Source organism: Chlamydomonas reinhardtii, chromosome 5 (genome assembly GCF_000002595.2).
Source record: "Chlamydomonas reinhardtii strain CC-503 cw92 mt+ chromosome 5, whole genome shotgun sequence".
Classification (NCBI taxonomy): Eukaryota; Viridiplantae; Chlorophyta; class Chlorophyceae; order Chlamydomonadales; family Chlamydomonadaceae; genus Chlamydomonas; species Chlamydomonas reinhardtii.
This window is the reverse complement of record NC_057008.1, coordinates 365,356-385,416: the sequence shown is the minus strand read 5'-3', so window position 1 is coordinate 385,416 and position 20,061 is coordinate 365,356. Positions and strand designations below refer to the sequence as shown.

The 20,061-nt window shown below is 63.9% G+C and overlaps 5 protein-coding genes across 7 annotated transcripts in view; 2 read left to right on the top strand and 3 right to left on the bottom strand.

Moving 5' to 3' along the window:
• The window catches only part of CHLRE_05g232950v5 (uncharacterized protein), an 8,506-nt gene extending 7,466 nt beyond the window's left edge, over nucleotides 1-1,040 (top strand). Inside the window, exon 14 of the mRNA XM_043062165.1 lies at nucleotides 284-1,040. Within this exon, the coding sequence (XP_042924548.1) occupies nucleotides 284-391 (108 nt within the window). The 3' untranslated portion in view covers nucleotides 392-1,040. The remainder of the gene's footprint in view (nucleotides 1-283) is intronic.
• A 2-nt stretch (nucleotides 1,041-1,042) lies between these two features.
• Nucleotides 1,043-2,934, bottom strand: CHLRE_05g233052v5 (uncharacterized protein). Its single transcript, XM_043062168.1, has 2 exons — nucleotides 2,582-2,934; nucleotides 1,043-2,074 (listed from the first exon to the last, which is right to left on the bottom strand). The coding sequence occupies exons 1-2, from the start codon at nucleotides 2,857-2,859 to the stop codon at nucleotides 1,888-1,890; spliced, it is 465 nt and encodes a 154-aa protein (XP_042924547.1). The 5' UTR covers nucleotides 2,860-2,934; the 3' UTR covers nucleotides 1,043-1,887.
• Nucleotides 2,935-3,072: 138 nt separating this feature from the next.
• On the bottom strand, nucleotides 3,073-5,774 carry CHLRE_05g233051v5 (uncharacterized protein). 2 transcript variants are annotated; one of them, XM_043062166.1, is made up of 7 exons: nucleotides 5,663-5,774; nucleotides 5,498-5,551; nucleotides 5,075-5,128; nucleotides 4,665-4,685; nucleotides 4,342-4,383; nucleotides 3,986-4,060; nucleotides 3,073-3,656 (listed from the first exon to the last, which is right to left on the bottom strand). In XM_043062166.1, the coding sequence occupies exons 4-7, from the start codon at nucleotides 4,668-4,670 to the stop codon at nucleotides 3,318-3,320; spliced, it is 462 nt and encodes a 153-aa protein (XP_042924546.1). In that variant the 5' UTR covers nucleotides 4,671-4,685; nucleotides 5,075-5,128; nucleotides 5,498-5,551; nucleotides 5,663-5,774; the 3' UTR covers nucleotides 3,073-3,317. The 2 variants fall into 2 exon arrangements, with proteins under 2 accessions (XP_042924546.1, XP_042924545.1); XM_043062167.1 differs by lacking the exon at nucleotides 4,665-4,685.
• A 3,130-nt stretch (nucleotides 5,775-8,904) lies between these two features.
• On the top strand, nucleotides 8,905-10,970 carry CHLRE_05g233050v5 (uncharacterized protein). The gene is made up of 2 exons (XM_001702165.2): nucleotides 8,905-9,312; nucleotides 9,486-10,970. Exons 1-2 carry the CDS (start codon nucleotides 9,255-9,257, stop codon nucleotides 9,968-9,970), a joined length of 543 nt encoding a protein of 180 aa, XP_001702217.1. The 5' UTR covers nucleotides 8,905-9,254; the 3' UTR covers nucleotides 9,971-10,970.
• Nucleotides 10,971-10,972: 2 nt separating this feature from the next.
• CHLRE_05g233100v5 (uncharacterized protein) lies at nucleotides 10,973-17,044 on the bottom strand. 2 transcript variants are annotated; one of them, XM_043062169.1, is made up of 18 exons: nucleotides 16,900-17,044; nucleotides 16,765-16,786; nucleotides 16,333-16,467; nucleotides 16,008-16,253; nucleotides 15,439-15,942; nucleotides 15,151-15,264; nucleotides 14,721-15,041; nucleotides 14,426-14,568; nucleotides 14,205-14,287; nucleotides 13,934-14,085; nucleotides 13,621-13,776; nucleotides 13,343-13,513; nucleotides 13,148-13,199; nucleotides 12,770-13,023; nucleotides 12,512-12,637; nucleotides 12,252-12,419; nucleotides 11,801-12,135; nucleotides 10,973-11,690 (listed from the first exon to the last, which is right to left on the bottom strand). In XM_043062169.1, exons 3-18 carry the CDS (start codon nucleotides 16,417-16,419, stop codon nucleotides 11,357-11,359), a joined length of 3,246 nt encoding a protein of 1,081 aa, XP_042924544.1. In that variant the 5' UTR covers nucleotides 16,420-16,467; nucleotides 16,765-16,786; nucleotides 16,900-17,044; the 3' UTR covers nucleotides 10,973-11,356. The 2 variants fall into 2 exon arrangements, with proteins under 2 accessions (XP_042924544.1, XP_001702197.2); XM_001702145.2 differs by lacking the exon at nucleotides 16,900-17,044 and having other exon boundaries at nucleotides 16,333-16,804.
• Between the last annotated feature and the right edge of the window lie 3,017 nt (nucleotides 17,045-20,061).

The window sequence follows — 20,061 nt, the reverse complement described above, 5'->3', positions numbered from 1 at the left end:
GGGAGGGGAGGGGGGGGGGGAGGAAGGGGGAGAGGGAGAGGGAGAGGAAGGGAGAGAGGAGAGGGAGGCAGGCCGCAGGACGTTGGGTTCGGTCCTCGCGACCCCATTCCTCATGTCCCCACTACCGTACCCTACCCTCGCAACCCGCTCCCTCATCCTACAATAGAATACGGTACTGGCACTGGACAATCACACACTTCTCTTCCCGCTGTGCCTGGGTGCGACTTCACTGCTTGAACTATATTGCATGTAAACCCCCGCTCCCCACCCCTAAACAAACCAGGTGGAGGACGAGCTGTATGCGGCCACCAAGGACAACATCGTGCGGCGCAAGGAGCAAGCGCTGGCGGCGGCGCAGGTGTTTGCAAAGCCGCGGAAGTTCAAGAGGTAGTATGTGATATGTGCATGTTGAGGAGGTGGGGAGGTGCGGAGGTGCTCGTGTGGAGGTGTGTGTGTATGTGTGTGTGTGGCCTTGACGTGGCGTTGGTTGTGGCCAAGCACACAAACGGTGGCGGTGTGTGTGGGGGGCCTCAGAGGCGAGTGAGGCGGCGCCTGGCGGCGACAGGGGCGCCTGGCGGTAGGAGATGAAGTGGAGGAGTCGGGTTGGCGGGAGGAAAGGTCAAGCGAGGTGTGAGAGGGGCGAGGGGAGGCGGCTGCAACGCGGCGAGAGGAGGAGGACGGATTAGCAGGCGGGAAGGAGAGGAGGCGGAGGCGTTGGAGGTGGAGGTGGAGGAGGTGGAGTTGAGCCGTGCCCGGTAGGTTGTAGGCAGTGGTTCGGGCGGCTGCAGAGGCGGTGAGCTGGCACAGGCAGTGCGGGGCAGCTGCGATGCAACGGCGAGGTTACTGCGATGCTGAGGGTGTCGTGGCTGGCCTTGGCAGCAGTCGCAACGGACTAACGAAATGCGTGGTCCGGACATGCCAACCTGCCAAAGACCCACGGACCCCTGAGGGCGGGGCGGTGGCGGGCAGGGGGACAGGTGTGCCGTGATGCACGTGTACTGTGGTGAAGGCGAGGGTGCGAGGCACAGGGCGGCAATCACCGTATGGATGCACTACACACGAGTGTCCGCTCGATCACAGCCAGGCCTGCACTGGCCTGCCCACCAGCGCCGCCGCACTACCGTACGCGTCCTGGCTGGGGGCCGGGGCTTTGTGTACCCCACTGGCCCACCCGTTTGCACCATACCTGGCATTTTACCCAGTAAGAGACGGAGACCAGGACCCTAGACCCTCTAGAAGCCTTTAAAGTAACTCAGCTTGTGGGGCCACTAAGCTTGTGGGGCCACTGCGCCTGCTCCCACAAAAGGCCGACAGCCGCCGTCAGGCCAACAGGTCGTCATCGCCATCGCCATCCCAATGCCACTCAGCCCACTCCTCCTCCCCCGCCTCCTCCCACCTGACACGCTGCGCCTTCCCCACAACCTCCTCCTCCTCCTCCTCCTCCACGTCCTCCCCCACCTCCTCGCCCGCCGCCGCGCGCGCCGCCGCCGCCGCCGCCCGCACACGGCCCCTCAGCCAGGCGCGCTGGTGCGCTGGCAACTCACACGCGCACGTGCACCGCCATCTGCTCACACATAACCAGTCCGGGATCCCTCGCCGCCTCCTGGCTCGCAGCTACTGCCCCCACCGGCTCACGCCGCCGCCGCCTGCCGCCGGCCTGCGGGTACAGCCTCGCACCGTCCCTGCCCCGGACACGGCTGCGGTACGCCGCCCACGCCCCCTCAAAGCCAGTCGGCTCCGGCCGCCGCCGCCCCCGGCCGCTCGATATGTCGTCCCACTCATCACTCTCCTCCTCCTCGCACCCACCATCACCGTCACCGCCGCCGCCCGCCGCCACGCCGCTCGGTCGCGGCAGCCACAGCCGGTAGCAGCTGGCAATCGCCGAGATCAGTCCGCCCGCGGGGTTGAATTCCGCCGGCTCCCGCGGCAACAATAGGCCGCCGCGGCAGTGCGGCGCGAACAGGCGGGGCGGGGTGCGGCAGCGGCCCACACAGCCCGCTGGACAGCAACCACTGGGCGGCGGCTAGGTTGCCGTGCCTGTGGGCCGCACCTGGAGCGGGTCGAAGCGCAGGGCCTGTGCGGGCGGAAGGGGGGGGGGTTGCAGGGGGGTTGTGAGGTCAGGTTGTGAGGTTGGGTTGTGCGGGAGGTGTGTGGGAGGTGTGTGGGAGGTGTGGGGGAGGTGTGGGGGAGATGTGGGGGCGGGTTGTGGGGGAGGCTTGTGTGTGGGGGGAACTTGGGCTTGTGGGGTCTGGGGGTCTGGTGCGGAGGCGGAGCAGCAGGTGTGGGTGCAGGTGCGGGTGCAGGTGTCGGTGCCTCAGGTGCCTTGGGTGCCCCTGCCCAGATGTGAGTGGCAGGTCAGGCAGGAGTCGGGCGGTCGGGCAGCGGTGCCGGTCATGTAGAGACGGAGGCCAGCGTGCCGGGCAGGGCACTGTGCCAGATGACATGCGCACAGGAGCAATCCCCTGGCCCCCAACCCTCTGGCCCCCTGCGGACACCCTGCATACACCCGGGGCTCTTGTCCTGATCTCCCCACCCACAGCACCCACCCACCGCACCCACAGCACCCAACCCGGGCACCTGCCTTATTCCTCTTCTTCTTGCCGCCGCCCGCATGCGCCGCCCGCATGCGCCGCCAGTGCCCACTCCAGCCCCTCCACACCGCCGCCAGCCGCCACCGCCGCCAGGTACATCGTCGCGCCACGTCCTCCACCGCTCACGCAGCAGCCGCCACAGCACCGTGTCGGCAGCCGCCGCAGCAGCAGCACCGTGCCGCTCACGCAGCAGCTGCAGCAGCACCGTGTCGGCACCCGCCGCCGCCGCCGCCGCCGCCCGAAACATGTCGTGCCACGTCGCCGGCATCGGGTCCCACCGCGGCGGCGGCGGCCCGGCACCCCGGCCCCTGGTTGCTACCAGCAGGCCACCCAAGTGCCCATTTCGCTGACAACAATCGGGGTCAAAGGATGCATACACGAGGCAGTGGCTGCAGCAGACCCCCGCCATGCCGGCGCACTCCCGCCGTTTCGGCGGAGTGGGAGAGGCGGCTTCTCCTGCGGCATGGCGGGGGTCTGCTGCAGCCTCTGTATGCGTCCTTTGACTCCATTCGTTGTCAGCGACATGGGCACTTGGGTGGCCTGCCGGCAGCAACCAAAATACTGTCTTGTTGCTGTAGCTGCAGTTGCCGCTCCTTCTCGGGATCCCTCGTCGCCTCCGCTGCCGCCCCCACCGGCTCCCGCCGCCGCCATCCGCCGCCGGCCTGCGGGTACAGCCTCGCGCCGCCCCTGCCCCGGACACGCCTGCGGTACGCCGCCCACGCCCCCTCAAAGTCCAGCCCCCGAGTTGCCGGCCGTGGCGGCGGAGGAGCCGCCGCCCGAGGCGCCGCGGGCTGCTGACGTGCCCTCAGCCGCCGCCGAGGCCGCAACCGAGGCACCCGCCCCGTCCTCTGCTGCCATGTCCGCTGACCCCGCGCCCTCCGCAGCCACACCCGGCACTGCGCCCACAGCAGCTGCCGCGGACATGCCGGCCTGCTGCTGCTGCTGCTGCGGCGGCGGCTGTGGCAGCTGCAGCAGTCGTGCCGCCGCCTGGCCCGCCTCCAGCAGCTGAGAAGGGTGCGCCGGCGGAGCCGAGGGCCCGGCTGCCGCGCCCCCTGCTGCTGAAGTCTGTGCGCATATGCATGTGTAACCGGATGATGTGAGGCAATTAAATGTAACAAAATACAAACAAGTGAATACTTGCACCTTTCCACGCGTCAGGCCGTGGATTGAGGGCGGAATGCTAGGCTGCTGCACGCACGCGTGTGATCACGGGCCCCGGAGGAAGTGGGTATATGAGCCCAGCCAGCAGTTGCATGCATACGCCACATTCGCAACGGCGAACGGATGAAAGGATATAGACGCTGATACAAATAGATGGTGTGCGGTACGCGCAAATGTGCAGTGCTTGGTGCGTACATACGTGCACAGACGCACTCGCACTCGCACGCGCGCACCTGCGGCTGCGGCTGCGCCTGCGGCTGGCTCTGGTTCACCGTCGCCAGCACAGCTAGAGCCAAGGCCTGCGCCGCCTGTTGTCAGGTGGTGGCAGGTGAGGGCAGGCGTTGTTGCGGGCAGACTGGGCAGGCAGGCAGGCAGGCAGGCAGGCAGGCAGGCAGGCAGGCAGGCAGGCAGGCAGGCAGGCAGGCAGGCAGGTAGCAAGGGTGGCGTGCGAGCGGCGGCCTACCATAACGCGAAAGAGAGGATTACGTCCACCCCGTTCACAAGCACCAACTACACCACATACACAACATGCAAGCGCGCACACGCGGCCAAGCATGTGTGTATGAGGCTTCATATATCCCCCACCCACCTGCATGTCACCTGCCTCCACCGCCGCCAGGACCGCTCGCATCTGCATGTTGTGCATTGATGGGTGCAAAAATATAGGGGAGCCAGGCGGGCAGGTAGGCAGGCAAGGCGGGCATGGCGGCCAACAACAACATACCAAACGCAGCGCAAAGCATGCAGCAGCAAACTGGAAACACACGACTGCCCCGGGGGGTTTTCTACGCACACCGTAGCTATACCCAGCTAGCACTAGCAGCGCGCACTTTGGCGGCACGGCCTGGCCTGGCAAGGCAGGCCCTAAGCAGCCGCAGCAGCCGGCTTCACCACCACCACAACCCCCTAAACCTGCATTGACGCCTCCGCCAGCTGCGTGCACGTCAAACATGCATAATGTCGCAGTTAGGCAGGAATCTAGCTATGCAGTCCGTACGTAAGTGACTCGGCAGGCGTTGATGCCGTCGCGGACTGTTTTGGTGATGTAATGCATACACGGCGCGAATCGACCACAGGCAAAGATTGAGACTGCATATTCTTCTCTTGGGCGGGGTTTATATCTTGGCTCGGGGTGCACTTAGGGCGGGAGGTGGAGGAGGGTGAGGGCGGGTATCCCTAAAGACGTCACGGGCACGCGCGCACGCATGTCGGCGGACACGCACCCAAAGCCTGCCTGTCGTGTGTGCCATACATTGTGCGCATGACGCCAATGCCGCATACCTATGTGCGCTTGCAGCTATCGTGTGGGTTCATTTGCTCACCTGTGCCTCCAGCACGCGGATCCGCTTGTTGGTCGCCGCATCCTCCTCATCCTCCTGCGGTATCGGACACGCGGGTGCGCAGACTGGGGTGGGCTTTCAGCAGCCCGCACACGCTGCCTGGCAGCACGTGAGCGCCCTACTTCAACCTGTCAAGTCAAAGCCCCGTGAAACGGTACGCCAGGCTGCACGTGCATGCACGCACACTGCAGCGGGCGCCGGAGCGCGGTATCGGCTCCGGCCCCAAAGCGTGCGCGCGACGAAAGGACCACCGCCCGCACCGCCCAGAAACCCCCGCCTGCGTCCAGGGAGCCTTGCATCTCAAGTATGTTGAACACGTAGACACCGTGCGCAACGTGCCTTTGCACCCAGCACAAGCCTCCAACGAGACCGTCCAACATGCATGATTCGGCTGACGCGGCTTACCGAACTGCCACCGGCCGCGCCATCTGGTCCCGCCACAGTGCGCGCCGACACCGCCTGGATTACAAGAGGAACACAGAGGGCGCGAAGGAGAAGAATCTGTGGGAATGCAGTTCACCTGAACGCAAGATGACGTTTCGCAAGGACCTCCAACGGGTTTCCACTCGCCAAGTAGGGTCGTTTCCTTCCGCAAAGCTGTCGATTTCCCACGCGCGGGCGGATGTAAGGCAGGGTATGCAGAAGCGCCAGGAATCCCCTGTGCTCTGTCCCGCCTGGCGTCGTCATGATAGCTCACGGCAATAGATCGCTATGTGCACTACCAACACATTCAACTTTGCCCTGCATGCAAACAGCGGCCGCGGCCATGGCCATGCCACACGGTGACGCACCCGCACGGCAACACCACGCTGCTGCTGGACTCCGCTGCTCGGCACCCCTGGTGTGCCGGCCTGCCCCGACTCCGTGGAGGGGACCGGGGCACCGCCCGCGCCGGCTCCGCCAGCGGGCGGGTTAGCGGTGGCGCCTGGAGCAGGCGGCCGGTCTGATCGACTTGATCGCTCCAACTTTATGTACCGGTACACTAAGAATGCGCAATGGTATTTACACCCCCCCCCCACACACACACACTGACACACACACATATACACCTGGAACGCCTTGAGCAGCGCCGTGCCCCGAAAGTTGGCCGCCGCCTTGCGGTGCTGAGTCAGCGTGCGCCCCGGCGTGGACTGGTTCATCTCCTGCGGGCGTGTGTGTTGCGCACATGTGAGTGAGAAAGGAGGGAGAGAGAGTAAAAGAAAAGGAGAGAGAGAGGCGCCACACGCCCCGCACGGCACACACGCTCACACTCCCCACACTTCCTGCCGGACACTCCACCATCCACCAAAACCCCTGAACACGCCAAACACGTCCCAAACACGTCCCAAACACGTCCTCAACACGCCCTACACATAACATCATTACACAAACTCACTTGAGCGAGTGCTCTGTGAGCAGCTTGGTGAGTGAGGAGCTGGCCAGAAGCTGCGCGTACGGCAAGTGGCTGTTGTCCAGGATAGCCTACTACGGGGGAATCACATTCATGACATCCATAGTTAATCAAGGAGTGAAGGCGGTACAGCAGGCGCGCCGTTCGGGGGAGGGAAGGGGGCGAAGGGGGTTGGTTCGCCGGTTGTCTTGCAGCAGTCCCATCCAGAAACCAGGCACGCGAGGATGCATAAGGTAAGGCGAGCGGGCCCAGGCATGGCCGGTGGTGGCGACACGGATGGCGACACGGACGGCTCAGGGCGTTGCAGTGCGCGCGCTCCAACACGGACATGGGCACACGGGCACGCGGCGCGGGGGCAGCGTGGGCGAGACCACACACCGCACGTGCCTGCAGGTCTAGACGTCTAGTAGGCGCCGGTCCCGACACGCGCACGCGACTCGCCTGCACGGAGCTCCTGGCAATCCGCCGCCTCCACCGCCGCCTCCACCGCCGCCTCCGCCGCCGGCACGTGGGGCCGCTGCCGGCACGTGCGGCACCCGTGCACACGGCCCGCCCGCCCGCCAGACGGTCAGTCCCACACGTGCGACACGCCGCCGCCCCCGGGCTGCCGACGCCGGCTGCAGGCGCCCTTCAGGTTGCGACCGCGGCACCACTAAGGCTGGAAGCGTGCGTCCCTGGCCGCCGTCATAAGCCTGAGCAAGCCGCACAGGGACCCCAGCCTCCTCGTCTCACTGCCAGCAGCTGCTGGCGCGGCAACCTCCTTGCTGCCCGTTGTGCGGACCACCGGGCAGCTAGATGGTCTGTCACAGGGAGCACCATCAAGCGTAACTCGGGAAGCAAGGCGGAGCAAAGCCGGCCGGCGCCAGCGCAGAGGGCCTGGGGTTGCAGCCGGCGAGGTGCCGTAGCGGACCGCCCTCATCCGCCCAACCGGACGGCGCGGCAACGGCGTACAGTGGCTCGCGTGAGGGCCCGCCCCTGCACCGCGACCTCCGCCGGAGTCCCCCAACACAACCGCCCCTGCACCGCGACCTCCGCCGGAGTCCCCCAACACAACCGCCCCTGCACCGAGACCTCCGCCGGAGTCCCCCACCACAACCGCCCCCGCATCGAAACCTCCGCCGGAGTCCCCCACCACAACCGCCCCTGCATCGAGACCTCCGCCGGAGTCCCCCAACACAACCGCCCCTGCACCGAGACCTCCGCCGGAGTCCCCCAACACAATCGCCCCTGCCCCAACTGTACCCTGCACGGTCTAATGGCCACCGGGAAGCCCATGGGCCGACCGGGAGTGCCACGTCTTGCTCCACCTCCACCGCCACCCCCAGCTCCAGCTTCAGCTCCACCTCCACCTCGTACTCCTCCTCCGACGCCGCAGCCGCCACCACTGCGGCGAGAAGCTGTATTGGGTGCGGGTGCCGGGTGCCATTACACACACACACATATACACACACACACACACACACACACACACACACACACACACACACACACACACACACACACACACACACACACACACACACACACACACACACACATGCGGCGGTCCGGTTCCAGGGACGTGTAGATACTAGAAGGACAATGGCGGCGGCGAACAGGCAGGGCAGTGCGCCAAGGGGGGGCCGGGGGAGCCGCGCGACTTGAAGGCAGGGCACCAGAGCGGTAGGGCGGCGCGACCAGGGCGGAAACTGGGGACCGATCGCGGCTCCGGCCGGCGCCTGACTAGCCCGCCTAGCCCAGGGTTGCACCCTGCGGGCCTAGCCCTGGCATTGGTGTCCTCAGCTCCGCAAACCCAGTGTAAGCGTGGCGCTCAAAAGCACCGGGGCTTGCTCCGACAGGCTGTGCTTGAACCAGCAGCACCGGCGCTGCCGCCCGCTCCTTGCTGCGCACGCTGAGGGAAGAGGCAGGCGCCAGTTCTGCGGAATCTGTTCTAGCAAGCCCGTGCCCAGTTGCTGCAGACGCCCGCACCGCCACGAATTGCGACCGCTTAATAAGCGACCCCGACCCACGACGTGGCCTGGCAAACCCCATTTGACTAAACGCTGCCAGACGCTCACCTACCTATGGCGACCTGATCTGCACCTACATGGCAGCTCCGCGCCGCTGCCGCCGCTGCTGCCGCCGCTGCTACGCTGCTGCTCTGCTGCTGCTGCTGCTGGCGTGAGCGCGGTGTCTCTGACGCCTGGCAACGTGTGACCGCAGGGGACTTCTGGCCAGGCCCCTGCCCCTTCCAGCAGCTCCAAATACTCACCAGGCCTCGGCCTAGCCCGCTCGTCCCGCGGCATGTGGCCACTCCCGCTACAGGCAGGGCCAGGCGGTGGCCAGCGCCGTCTGGAGGGTAGGTGTCGGGCCGCAGGGGCGGGGCCCACTGCAACACAGGCCCAGCGCTCAAACTTCGACATCTGGGCTGCCTCTGGGTTCAGCAATTAGTTTGTGCACACAATTATTGTTCGAGCAGTCCCTATCCGGCGCTGGCATCTGCCAGAGGTATATTTGGGAAAGCGCGCGCTAGGGCGATCATGCAGCTGCAGTCGGTGTCGGGGAACTTGCGGTCCGCGAATGCGCGTGGGCCCAATTGGCACCAAGTGGTCCGGTGCAGAGGATTGCGCATGGGCGGGGCCTGCGGGAAGTGATGCGTGGGCGAAGCTTGGGCTGCTCCGCATCGGGCCAATCCCACGCCGCCGAGCGCCCTCAAGTTGCTGCCTCGCCCTGCACTGCTCTTTACTTTTACACCGCCGAACCGGTTGTTACCTTTCTACCAACTCAATCAAGATGTCTGACGTTAAGGCTGCCAAGAAGGAGGGCGGAAAGAAGGGTGTTGACATCGTCGGTGAGATCAGCGCTCGCGCCAAGATGCTTTGTCGGAACCATGTGCACTGAACATCTGGGTAATTGCTGCTTAGTTTGGGGTGGTTAGCCATCACCGGGTCGACTGCGCAAGGTTCGCGAGGGCCGAATCGGCGCGTTCTTGCCTCAACCACCTTGTGCCCCGCTCGCTTGCAGGCATGTCCGACATGGGTGGCGTGAAGTTTTTCAACGTGGTGCTGGAGAGCGCCAACGGCGACCTGGCTCTGATGGACGCCGTGCTGGAGGGCTTCAACGCCCCTGTCGATGAGGGCGCTGAGGAGCGCAAGGGCGGCGCTGGTGGCCTGGGCAAGATGCTTCTGTCTGCTGGCGACAAGACCGTGGCTCTGCTGTGCAACGTGCCCAAGGAGCTGCAGGAGTCTTACCCCCATGTGAAGGCCACCGAGTGGATGGACAAGCTGGTCGCTGCTGCTGGCGGCAAGGTTGCCAAGCGCGAGGACGGCGAGGAGGTCATTAAGGTCCTGATTGAGGGCGACTCCGAGAAGGGCCTGTTCCCCCTGAAGATGCGCGATGCCGCCCAGACCGCTGGCTTTGCGTTCCTGCGCGAGCAGAACCTGATCCCCGCCGACGACTCGGATGATGACTACATCCCCGACCCCGAGGCTGCTGGCATTGAGTGGTAAATCACTCGGCCGGGACTCGGCAGCAGCGGCTTGACGGGAGGGAGCGCGGCGCGTGGCGTGGCGTGCTTGGTACGGCGGGCGGGAGCAGCTAGCAGCTCGCTCTGCCCCACCGCGGCACTCAGGCCAGCGACGTGTCTCGCTGCACAGACTCCTTGACTTTGATTGGCCGTGGTCAGTGCGATCCACGGGGACTACTTAACTTCTTGACTCAATAGGCAGGTGGCGTAGGTTGAGGTTGCTGCACTAGCCATGGGGCAGGGCCAGGACCAGGGTGTTCATGCGTCCATGGCGATTTGCCGCCGGGTTGCTCGTATCTTGTCGCGATGACCGGTGCGATTGTGAACGGTGATTGGATGACGAATGGCGGACAAAGGGCACAGCCCGACCATGTGAAATGGTGAAACGGTATGTGCCTTGCAGCGCCCCGAGGAGGGGGAGGACAGGGGTGTGTGATGGGACAGGGTTCAAGGCAGGTTGGCGAGGTCCCGGGAGGTGGGAGGACAGGGGTTGGCGGGTGCTTAGTATGCGAGTCAGCATCAGCTTCCGTGGCGAAGCCTGAAGGAGCGGCATGAGACAAACGGGTGACTGGGGAAAATGCAGCGCTGGGCACATCTGGTCAGCAAACAGAAGGGTACGATGGTGGGCGACAGGGGACAAGTAGAAAGGAGCGACTGCCGCACTGGGCGTCAACGGCTATGAGCACAAAAGGGCATAAACGAGCTGCACGGCTGTAGGCCGAGCGGGCTGGTAAGCATCATAGCAGCGCCCATGGACTTGAAAGCACACTGTGGTAGGGGCCAGCCGCTGCGGAACGTGGGCATGCACATTGCACATGCGCCTTCAGGCGATGGTCATTGACGAGGGGCCTGACTTAACGGCTTGAACGTGAAGCAGCGTATGTCATTTATACGCCGGGACTGGTCAAGACGACGGGCCACACGGCGCAATCCTTGGAGCCATGCCGGCACTGCAGGCGTGCAGCTTACACCCCTTAAACCTGTCCCATTGCACGTCAAACCGTACCATATTCGGTCACCTTGCCGTTCAAGTGTATCCGGCGTAAGTCTCAAGTCCAATCCACATTTCATACCCACTACTAGTCAACACGTGTGTCATACGTATCAAGATAACTCCCCGCACCCGCTGTACTCTCTCACCGATTGTTTACCATACAGCATGCGTGTGCCTGCACATGCAATCGGTGAAACGCTTCTGGCCGCGGTAGCGGTCCTCCAAAGTACGCCATCAGCTGCTGTTGGCCGCTGTGAAGCTCCCTGCTGACTCCGAAACGACAACTCCATCCCCCACAAACCCCTGCCTCCAAACCACGAAGCCAGACTCTGTACCACGCTAGCTAACGCAACCTGCTCATGCCGTGTAGCGGCTTCACGCCTTCCAACCACCGGAGGGCCTGCTGGACAGCGGTGGCTTGCCGACCTTGCTGGACACCACGCTGGGCACCGCCCCCTCCGCCAGCACCACCGACGTCGAGCGGGAAATGGGCCCCAGGAGCGCGTTGCTGCTGGAGCTGCCATAGATGCTGCTTGTCCGGCTGGTGGCGGGCCGCGTCTTGGCAGCAGCTGCCGCCGCCGCGGCCGCTTGTGCTGCGGCGGCGGCGCTGCTGTTCGAGCCGCCATAGCGCGTGCTGGTGCGGGCCGACATGCTGCCCGAGGCGGTCAGGGTGGCGGTGCTGGGCCGCGTCATGGAAGAGGTGTCCAGCCTGAATACAACGCAGGAAGGAATGTCGGGGTCACGAGAGCAATGTATAAGCCAGAACTGAGCGCGCGCAAGAGCATGCACGGTGGCTAGTGGGCATGACGGGGCGCTTACTTGGGGATGGAGGAGGAGCGGCCCAGCGCCATTGAAGACGTCCGCCCAGAGCCAATGCCCATGCCGGTGCTGGATGCGCCAGCCTGCTGCTGGCCGCGGCTGCCGCGGGCCGAGTTGAGCGGCGCCACCTTGTCCAGCTGCTCCACCAGCGAGGACACGGTACCGGCGGGGATGTTGGGCACCACCGCCTCGCCGCCCTGTGAGGCGGAGGCGGAGGCGGAGCCGTGCAGGCTGGTGCGCGGCGTGATGGCCGACGTGGGTGGCCGCGACAGGCCGTGCAGCGGCAGTGATGGCGCCGGCGAGCGCATCGACTGCGAGCGGGGCGTCTGCACGTCCTGTACCGCACAGTGCGACGGGAGCGATTCAGGCCCCGATGGCAGGGCTGACAAATATGGAAGGACGTGCCAGACTCCAAGAGCAGTGAGCGAAGCAGCCCGCAACGCGCCCGTACCTGGTAGCCGTAGCCGTACACGCCGTTGTTGCGCGGCGTGGTGCCCGAGTTGCCGGGCCTGCTGGTGCGCATGGCGCTGCCGGGCGTGGACGCCGCGTCCGCGTGCGTGTTCGCGGTGCAGAAGGAAACACTGCGGGCGCTCAGCGCGGGCACGGCATCCACAGAGGACTGCGGCAGGACAGCGCGGCACAGACATGACTCAGTGTGACTGCGTGACATGACATGGCCTGTGATGCCCGTGCACCGTTTGCGCGACTCACCCGCAGGCTGTGGATGGTGGACGCCTGCTCCGACAGCTGCCGCCTCAGGTCGTCGATCTGGCGGTCCTTCTTGGCCAGCAGCTCGTTGGCCTCAAACACCTTGCCGCTCTCCTGGTTGGCCTTGGCCTGCATGACCGGTGTGCGGTTGGAGTCAGTTGCGGCGCTGCTGACAAGCCGTGTCAACCCTCACTTGCGGTCCTTACGAACGAACATACATAGCACCGTAGCTCTGTGTGCCGTGTGCCGATTCTCGCGTACCTGGCCCAGCGTGACGGCCGCCACGCGGTTGCCGAAGTTGAGTGTGGACACGGACTCGCCGTAGCTGGTGGCCTCGGGCGCCACGTGCATGAGCATGCACACCTTGGCGTTGCCGCCCAGGCTGTCCTGCAGCAGCTCCGTGAGCTTGCTGTTGCGGAAGGGCACGTGCTTCTGCTTGTTGGCCAGCGCGTGCATCACGCTCCCCAGCGCCGACAGGCTGCTGTTTATGTTGTTGGCCTCGCGCAGGCGGTCGCCTGAGACCAAGGGGGGTCGTGACGCCCGGGGCGCACAAGGGTTGAGCTAGGTGGTCCCGCGAAATGGAAGAGCTCAAGCCCATGCGCTCATGGCAACGACGCCGGCGGCCCCGGCCACACTCACCCTCCACGCCGGACTTGTCCGTGCGCTCGCTGCCCGCCAGGTCAACCAGGTGCTACGAGGGGTGCGAGCGTGCAGGTGTAAGCAAGTGCCGTAGCAGCAGGAAGCATTGTAGCACCGGAGAGTCCAGGTGGCCGCCCACACGCACCCCGCGGAGGGCGCTGTCCTGCACGCCTCTCCTTGCTGGCGTGCACTCACCAGGCAGGCGTGGGTGCGGGCGCGGGTGAGGCGGTTCTCGCCGTCCACGACGATGGTGAGCACCTGGTGCGACCGGCTGCTGCGGTCGTTCATGTTGGTGGCCGCCATGTGCCGGTTGCGCGCGCCGATGCGCATCATGTGCAGCACGTCCTCCGTCGTCGTCACCTCCACCTGCAGGCGGAACGCAGCAACGGGCGTGACACGTCAGCACTGAAGCGTTGGGGGCAGGGAAGGTGGCGGACAACGACTGGTGCCGCGGTGTTGACCCCGAGCCCCACCTTGTTGGCGCCCGGCACGTTCTCTCCCGAGGGCTGCGTGGACAGCAGCTGCAGCACGTTGGGCCCGCCGCCGCTGGAGCTGTTGTTGTCCACCAGCAGGTCGCGGATGCTCTCGTTGTAGATCTCCAGCATCTGGGCCCTGATGCTGTAGTGCATCTGCAGGACAGGCAACGGCGGCGGCGCCGAGTAAGCACGCGCTTGCGGGAGTGCCACACGCAACGTGAAGGATGCTGCCTAGTGTCAAGGCACGAACCCGGCCCTCTTGACTGCGCCCCGAGCTGCCAATGCCGCCCCCAAGCGCCCCCTGGCGCACCTCCTGGTCGCGCTGCGCCTTGAGCGCAAACAGGTCGTCCAGGGCACGGTAGTTGATGCCGCGGCCCGAACTGTCCTCCGTGTTGCTGCCCGTCATCGTGTGCGTCTTGCCGCTGCCGGTCTGGCCGTACGCGAAGATGCACACGTTATAGCCTGCGGACAGTGGGCGAGTACCCCCACAACCCGGTCAGCAGCAGTTTGAGCAGCGCGATAGCCCGAGCTGCCAAAGCGCGCGGCGCCATTGCCCGAGCTGTGAAGGCGCGTGGCCTCACCGTCCATGACACTGCGGATGAGCGTCTGCACGTCCTCGTACACCGCCGCCTGCGTGCTGTTGCCGGCGAACACCTTGTCAAACCTGCGACAGGAGCATCGTATGCGAGCTTAGCCGATTTGCGCCAAGCGTCCCAAGACAAACAACGGAAGCCCGGCGCCAGGCCTCTTGCTGCAGCCACCCCCATTCCCAGATCCTAAGCAGCGGTTTCGGCTTACTTACCGGTACACGGCCCGGCGGTCCTTCTCGCGCTCGTACACCGCCAGCTGCCCCTCCAGCCCGACGTCCAGGCAGCCGTCGGCGCTGTCGCCGGTGGTGCCCAGCGGCCGCACGCGGCAGAACACGCGGATGCTGCCCTTGAGGTCCTGCAGGGCACAAGGAAACGCAGGAAGCAACTTAGGTTTCGAGATCGACTTGCTGCAACATGTACAATAGCAAGTCCTGCCTTTCGCACGCGGCTTGCATCCTTGCAGTAACTCGTACACCCACCGCACCACCTCCCCAACCCTCCGCGCACCTGCACGGTGTTGTACAGCTTCTTGTTCTCCTCGCGCACGTCCGTGAACGCCTGTTTCAGCGCCTCGTAGTCCTGCAGCTGCTCGCCCACCGCCGCCAGCTGCGCCTCCAGCTGCTGCACGCGCGCGCTGCTCGAGTCGCCCGCCGTGTTGAGCTCCGCGCTGGCTGCCTCCAGCGCCGCTGTCCGCTCCGCCAACTCCATCCGCGTCGCCTCCAGCTGCTGCTGCAGCTCTGCCAGCTGCGACTGCGACGCCGCCGCCTGCGCGCGCATCTGCTCGAGCTGCTGGTCCTCCAGCTCCTTACGAATTGTGTCCAGCTGGGCCTGCGAGAGGTGTGAAGGGTCGGCTCACGGAGAGGAGATGACCGTTTGCTGCATCAAACGGGCGAATGACTGGCGGTTTACCCAGCAGTACGGCACAGCGACCACGCACCTGCACAGACTCCATCTGCTTACGCAGCTTAGTCAGCGCCTCCTTGCTGGCCGTCAGCTCTTGGTCCTTTGCAAGCAGCCGGCGCTCGTACTCCACACTCAGGCCGTTCAGGAACTGCGGCACACATAGTAAACTTCAGTTTCCCCGAGAGTACCAGACCTCGGCAAAGTCGACGACACCATTGAGATCCTATGATGCCCTCTTTTTGCCTGTTCCATCGACCATCGTGTACGGTATGCAGGCCCCCTTGGTGCATCACACTGCGCCCGCCTCCCAAAACACACGAACCTGCTCCATGACGGCACGCACGTCCACTCCCGTGGCAGACGTATCGTACGGCACCGGCGGCTGCAGGCCGGGCTGGAGGCGCGACATGAGCGTGCGTGAGATGTCGCTGCACAGGTTGGCGAATGACGCGTTGGGTTGCACCGACGCCATCGAGCGGGCGCTGCTGGGCACCACGGTCATGTGCTTCTGCCGCTGCGCTGCCAGCATGCTGTTCAGGTCCGATGGCGGCGGCGAGCCCTTGCGGGGGCTGTCCCGCACCGCCCGCACGTCTGAGACGTCGCCCCCGTGCTTGAACAGTGAGAACGGCGCCGGTGAAGAAATGTCGCTGCTCCTGTGCACCTTCTGCAGCCAGAGCAGGCACTCGGTCACGCGGGGCCGGTCGTCCCAGCCGTCGCTGCGCAGGTCCTGCACTGAGAACCTGGCGTCGCTAGGAACGTTGGTCTTCTCCATAAAGTGGAGGAAGGCTCCTACGTTAGCGTCCTCCGCCGCGTCCCCACCCTCAACCTGCGGTAAAGTGAATGCAATGTAAAGGAACTGTCCACGGGCTGGGGTGGCGCTAAGGGCGTTACCTTGGGGACGGCATTTGCATAGACCGTGTTGAGAACTTTGCATAACAGGCGACCGTCGCAAAGTGACTGGCGGAAGTGCAAGTCATTGCTGTACGGAATGTCCTCGGAGGTGCAGTCCTTGATGAACTCTGCGGCTGCTTTGCGTCTGGCCATGGTCAACGAGCCGGTCGGGGTCATGCCCCCGCTGTTGAGCGACTTCCGCAGCGCAGCTGTGTCGAGAAAATCACTTGACTTCCTCGAATTGTCCTGCAATTACCAGTGCTTGCGGTCAGCGGCCGCGGCGCTGCAACTTCCTTGCTCCCCCAATTCCAGCTCAAGGACTCACGCCGCGTCCCCAGACCGAGCCCAGCCGAGCGCTGCCACCGTCTTGCTGCGGTGAAAGCGCCTCAGAAATGCTGACGCTTATGTCCATGGCAGCAATGCAGTCTCCACAACGAGCAGGTCTAGCGAAACGCAAGCGCTAGCATCGGGGCAGCAACGTCAGTGAGGGTCGCGAGTAAATTATACGGATGTTTGCAATTTAGAAACACATTAACCTAAGTAGCTATGCCTCTGCACGGGCTCGCAAGTTTCCTCAGCTGTCTCATCAGCGGTCGGATTCATTTTCCGTTTCTCGTGCTTCCTCGCAGGATCCTGGTATTGAGAGGATTTCAGTAGTGTGCGGCTACATTAAATAATTGACACGGCGCCCAAAGGACGCTTGCTCGGTGAGCTGGAAGCGGATGCGAAGCAAGAGTCGCCCTTTCGCGCCCTGTACCTTGCATGAAGCCAAAGAAGTCCTGCAAGAAGCAGTAACAAATCCGTTACAAACCTGTTACAGCGTTTTCTTGTAAGCAAGGGCGGCGCAGCGCACGCCCTTCAACTGCTACCCAGCCCGTGCAGCTGAGCTCACGGGTGCTGAGCCGAATGGGTTGGCTCCAGACTCAGCTTGCCAGCTCTGAATCCGCCCCAAGTCCACTGCCCAGCACTGCATGAGGCATAGGTACGACGGCGGCCCATACGGGATTGCTCAGGATGGCCCATTGCGCGTGCATAGGGATGGCTCTGGCGCTCAGCCGCTCAGGTGCATGCATGCACAGGGGAGGGGGGTGTGCAACTCGGCCTGGATCCAGGGTCGCGCTGCATGGGACCCGGCCAAAAGGTGTTCGGACCCCTCCCAAGGAGCTCCCGGCCATTCATTTGTGTTTGTAAGACAACTGTATAGTCATTAGAACTGATAGCGAAGGGCCGCAGGGCCCCCTCCAACATTTCGAGGGTTTAGAGCCATTCCTGAGCGATTTCATGACTTGACGTGTCCTATGGCGTGAACTAGTAAAGTTAACGGGAACGCTCGTTTCGCGGGGATCTGGCGTGTCCTGGAGGCCCTGGGCGCCCTGCGAGCGACGGTGAGACCAGGGGAGAACGGGGAAATGGACCCTTTGCGGGCTCGCTGAGCCTCCTAAGGAGCTGCCACCGCCGACCTAGGCATCTGCATCCCAATACCATGTCCCAGCGGGGGTGGGTGCGGCCTTAGGAGGCCAGGAGGGTGCTGGTTGGGCTGTTTCCAGGACCGCATGGAAAGGCCCCCAGCGCGGCACAAGCTCGGGTGGCGTCGGCGATCGCTCCTTTCCCGAGGTTAGGTGTCAGAATGGAGCCAACTGTGTGAGAAGCCAGAAGCGCGAATCCCGACCATGTTTACTGGGAGTATCAGGCCACACGCGATGTCCGGCGAAATGCGACGATTTAGTTCACAGGGGGCCAAATCGTCGCAGCCATATCACTGCGCCTGCACGATTTCGGTATGTGTTGGTGGTACTTGGACCATAGCGCGCATGCCTGGGCCCTTAGAGGGAGGCATTCTTCCCCACCAGACTGCAGGCGCAATTTTGCATGGCGGGCATCGCGCGTTCCTAGATATCATGTGCTTAGGTGTCAGAATGGAGAACATGTATATGGGAGCCCATAGCGCTTTTCAGACTGCAAAAAGGTTCGGCGTAGTGTTCACACCAGATGTCCGGGGACTTTGGGTGCACGATTGGACCGGGACTGGGCCACGCCGGGCTATCCCTGGCATGTGGGCAGGGCTGTGGTTAGGCCACAGTTGCGGTTCAGGATGTTATTACATGGCCTGGGGGCTTCGTGCGGGTGGTCTCCCCTGTTTACGTGCGAAAACCTGTTCCTCGCTGCCGCCCGCCCATCCCGCATCAGGCCCTTCCCTGACCCGCATCCTGCCCCGCGCAGTTCTCCGTTGGTCTGCCTCGATGAGCATGGTTGCTGTTGACGGCGGCGGCGGCAGCAGTCATGATGGCGGCAACTGCCGGTGGAGACAACTGCCCCCACGCGCGGGCGCACATGGACTGCCTGCCGCAGATCGGCAGCGGCCAGTGGCATGGCGCACGCAAGTGGCAGCCGCCCGCACGCCTGAGGTACGTGGAAGTAAATCATGCTTTATTCCTCTGCTGGCAACAACGAGGGGACACTTTGGGATTGCGTCGGCAGGGCACGTGAGTGATCCTGGGTTCGAGTATCTGACATGAACCGGGACACAAGTTCCACTGTTGAGTCCTGATAACTCAAGAACTGTAATTGCACTTCGTTGTAGCCGGGGGAGGGGCCTCCCCTGGTTGTAGTCGCCTAGGCTGATTGCGTTGGCCGGGTTGCGGGGCACAGTGGCACGCACGGGCCTTCAACGCCCATCCCGGTAGTTATCACTACCTCCCTCAGTTGGAGCAGTCAGCTAAAGGAAGCACGCAGGGCAGCGTAAGACATTTGCAACTTGCACGTTCGTTAGGAGCAGCGGCCAGCGGGGGGCGTAGGGACCTGGCTTGGGACGTTGGGACCTTGGAAGGCCAGGAGATGCATACCTAACATTGTCATCTACAGGGGCACAGGGGAGGCATGACACGCAATATATGTAGCATGTACGCGTTTTACGTCCGGTGAGGTGCTGGGGGATGCCGGTCCAGGTTCCCTCTCCTCCCAGCGCTCCCACGCGCTCCTCCAGGGCTGTCTTCCGGCGCGCAGACCCGCGCACCCCTGTTAACACCAACAGACACGGACCAAACCCCTGAATATGGCATCTGTACGTATGTCTAGAGCGGACGGCAGGGGCCGCTGGCTTCGGCGGGCCTCGGAAAGTGCTCCAAAACGGCCATTTCCGCGAAGGGTCTGCAGGGCATCGGGCATCGCCCCTGAGGGGCCGCGCCCTTCGCTTTTTGGCGGTCACATCAATTACATAGTTAGCGGAAGAGCCTTTGGCGTGATTGCAAGCAGCCGGAATTTCGTTCGTGGTGTTTCCAGTGCGCGCAATTTGTCAATGGGCGGCCCGCTATATGGACTGGTTTCTGGCCCGCTATCAGCTCTAATGACTATACAGTTGTCTTACAAACACAAATGAATGGCCGGGAGCTCCTTGGGAGGGGTCCGAACACCTTTTGGCCGGGTCCCATGCAGCGCGACCCTGGAACCAGGCCGAGTTGCACACCCCCCTCCCCTGTGCATGCACCCCTGGCACCCCCCCCCCATCGCACACCTCTGGCACCCGCGCGTGACCAAAACACTAGGGGTTGCGCAGTATCGAAACTGGGATGAACGAAGGAAGTTATGAATTCAACCCCTGCGCCGCCGCGGAGCGCAAACGTCGCATGCCAGCAGTGGCATAGCCAGCTCATCGGTACAGTAATTCCGGCGTTCGACCAGCCGCACACTCAGGGCTCCTATCTTAATGTCTCCAGACATTAATTGGCCATTTTGGCCGTTCTCTAGACATTCCTCCCGGGGGCTAATGTCTGGGGTGAGACTTTGTTGGCCCGGGTTTGGGGCGGATTTTGTCCAATTTCCTATGGAGAAGCCCCCAAACCGCCATGTGCCCAGACAAAAGACGGCGGCCACCCGGCCGTTTTTGTCTGGAGCTAGACATTACCCCAAAAACAAGATACGACCCCTGGCACACTCCTGCCCTGCCGTTTGCCATCTGCTGGGGTTTGGGAATCAGCTGCACCCTACGGGACTCCACCGACCTGCCTTACATCTGTCCCATCGCACGCCCAACTGCCCCAGCATACGAACCAGGGGT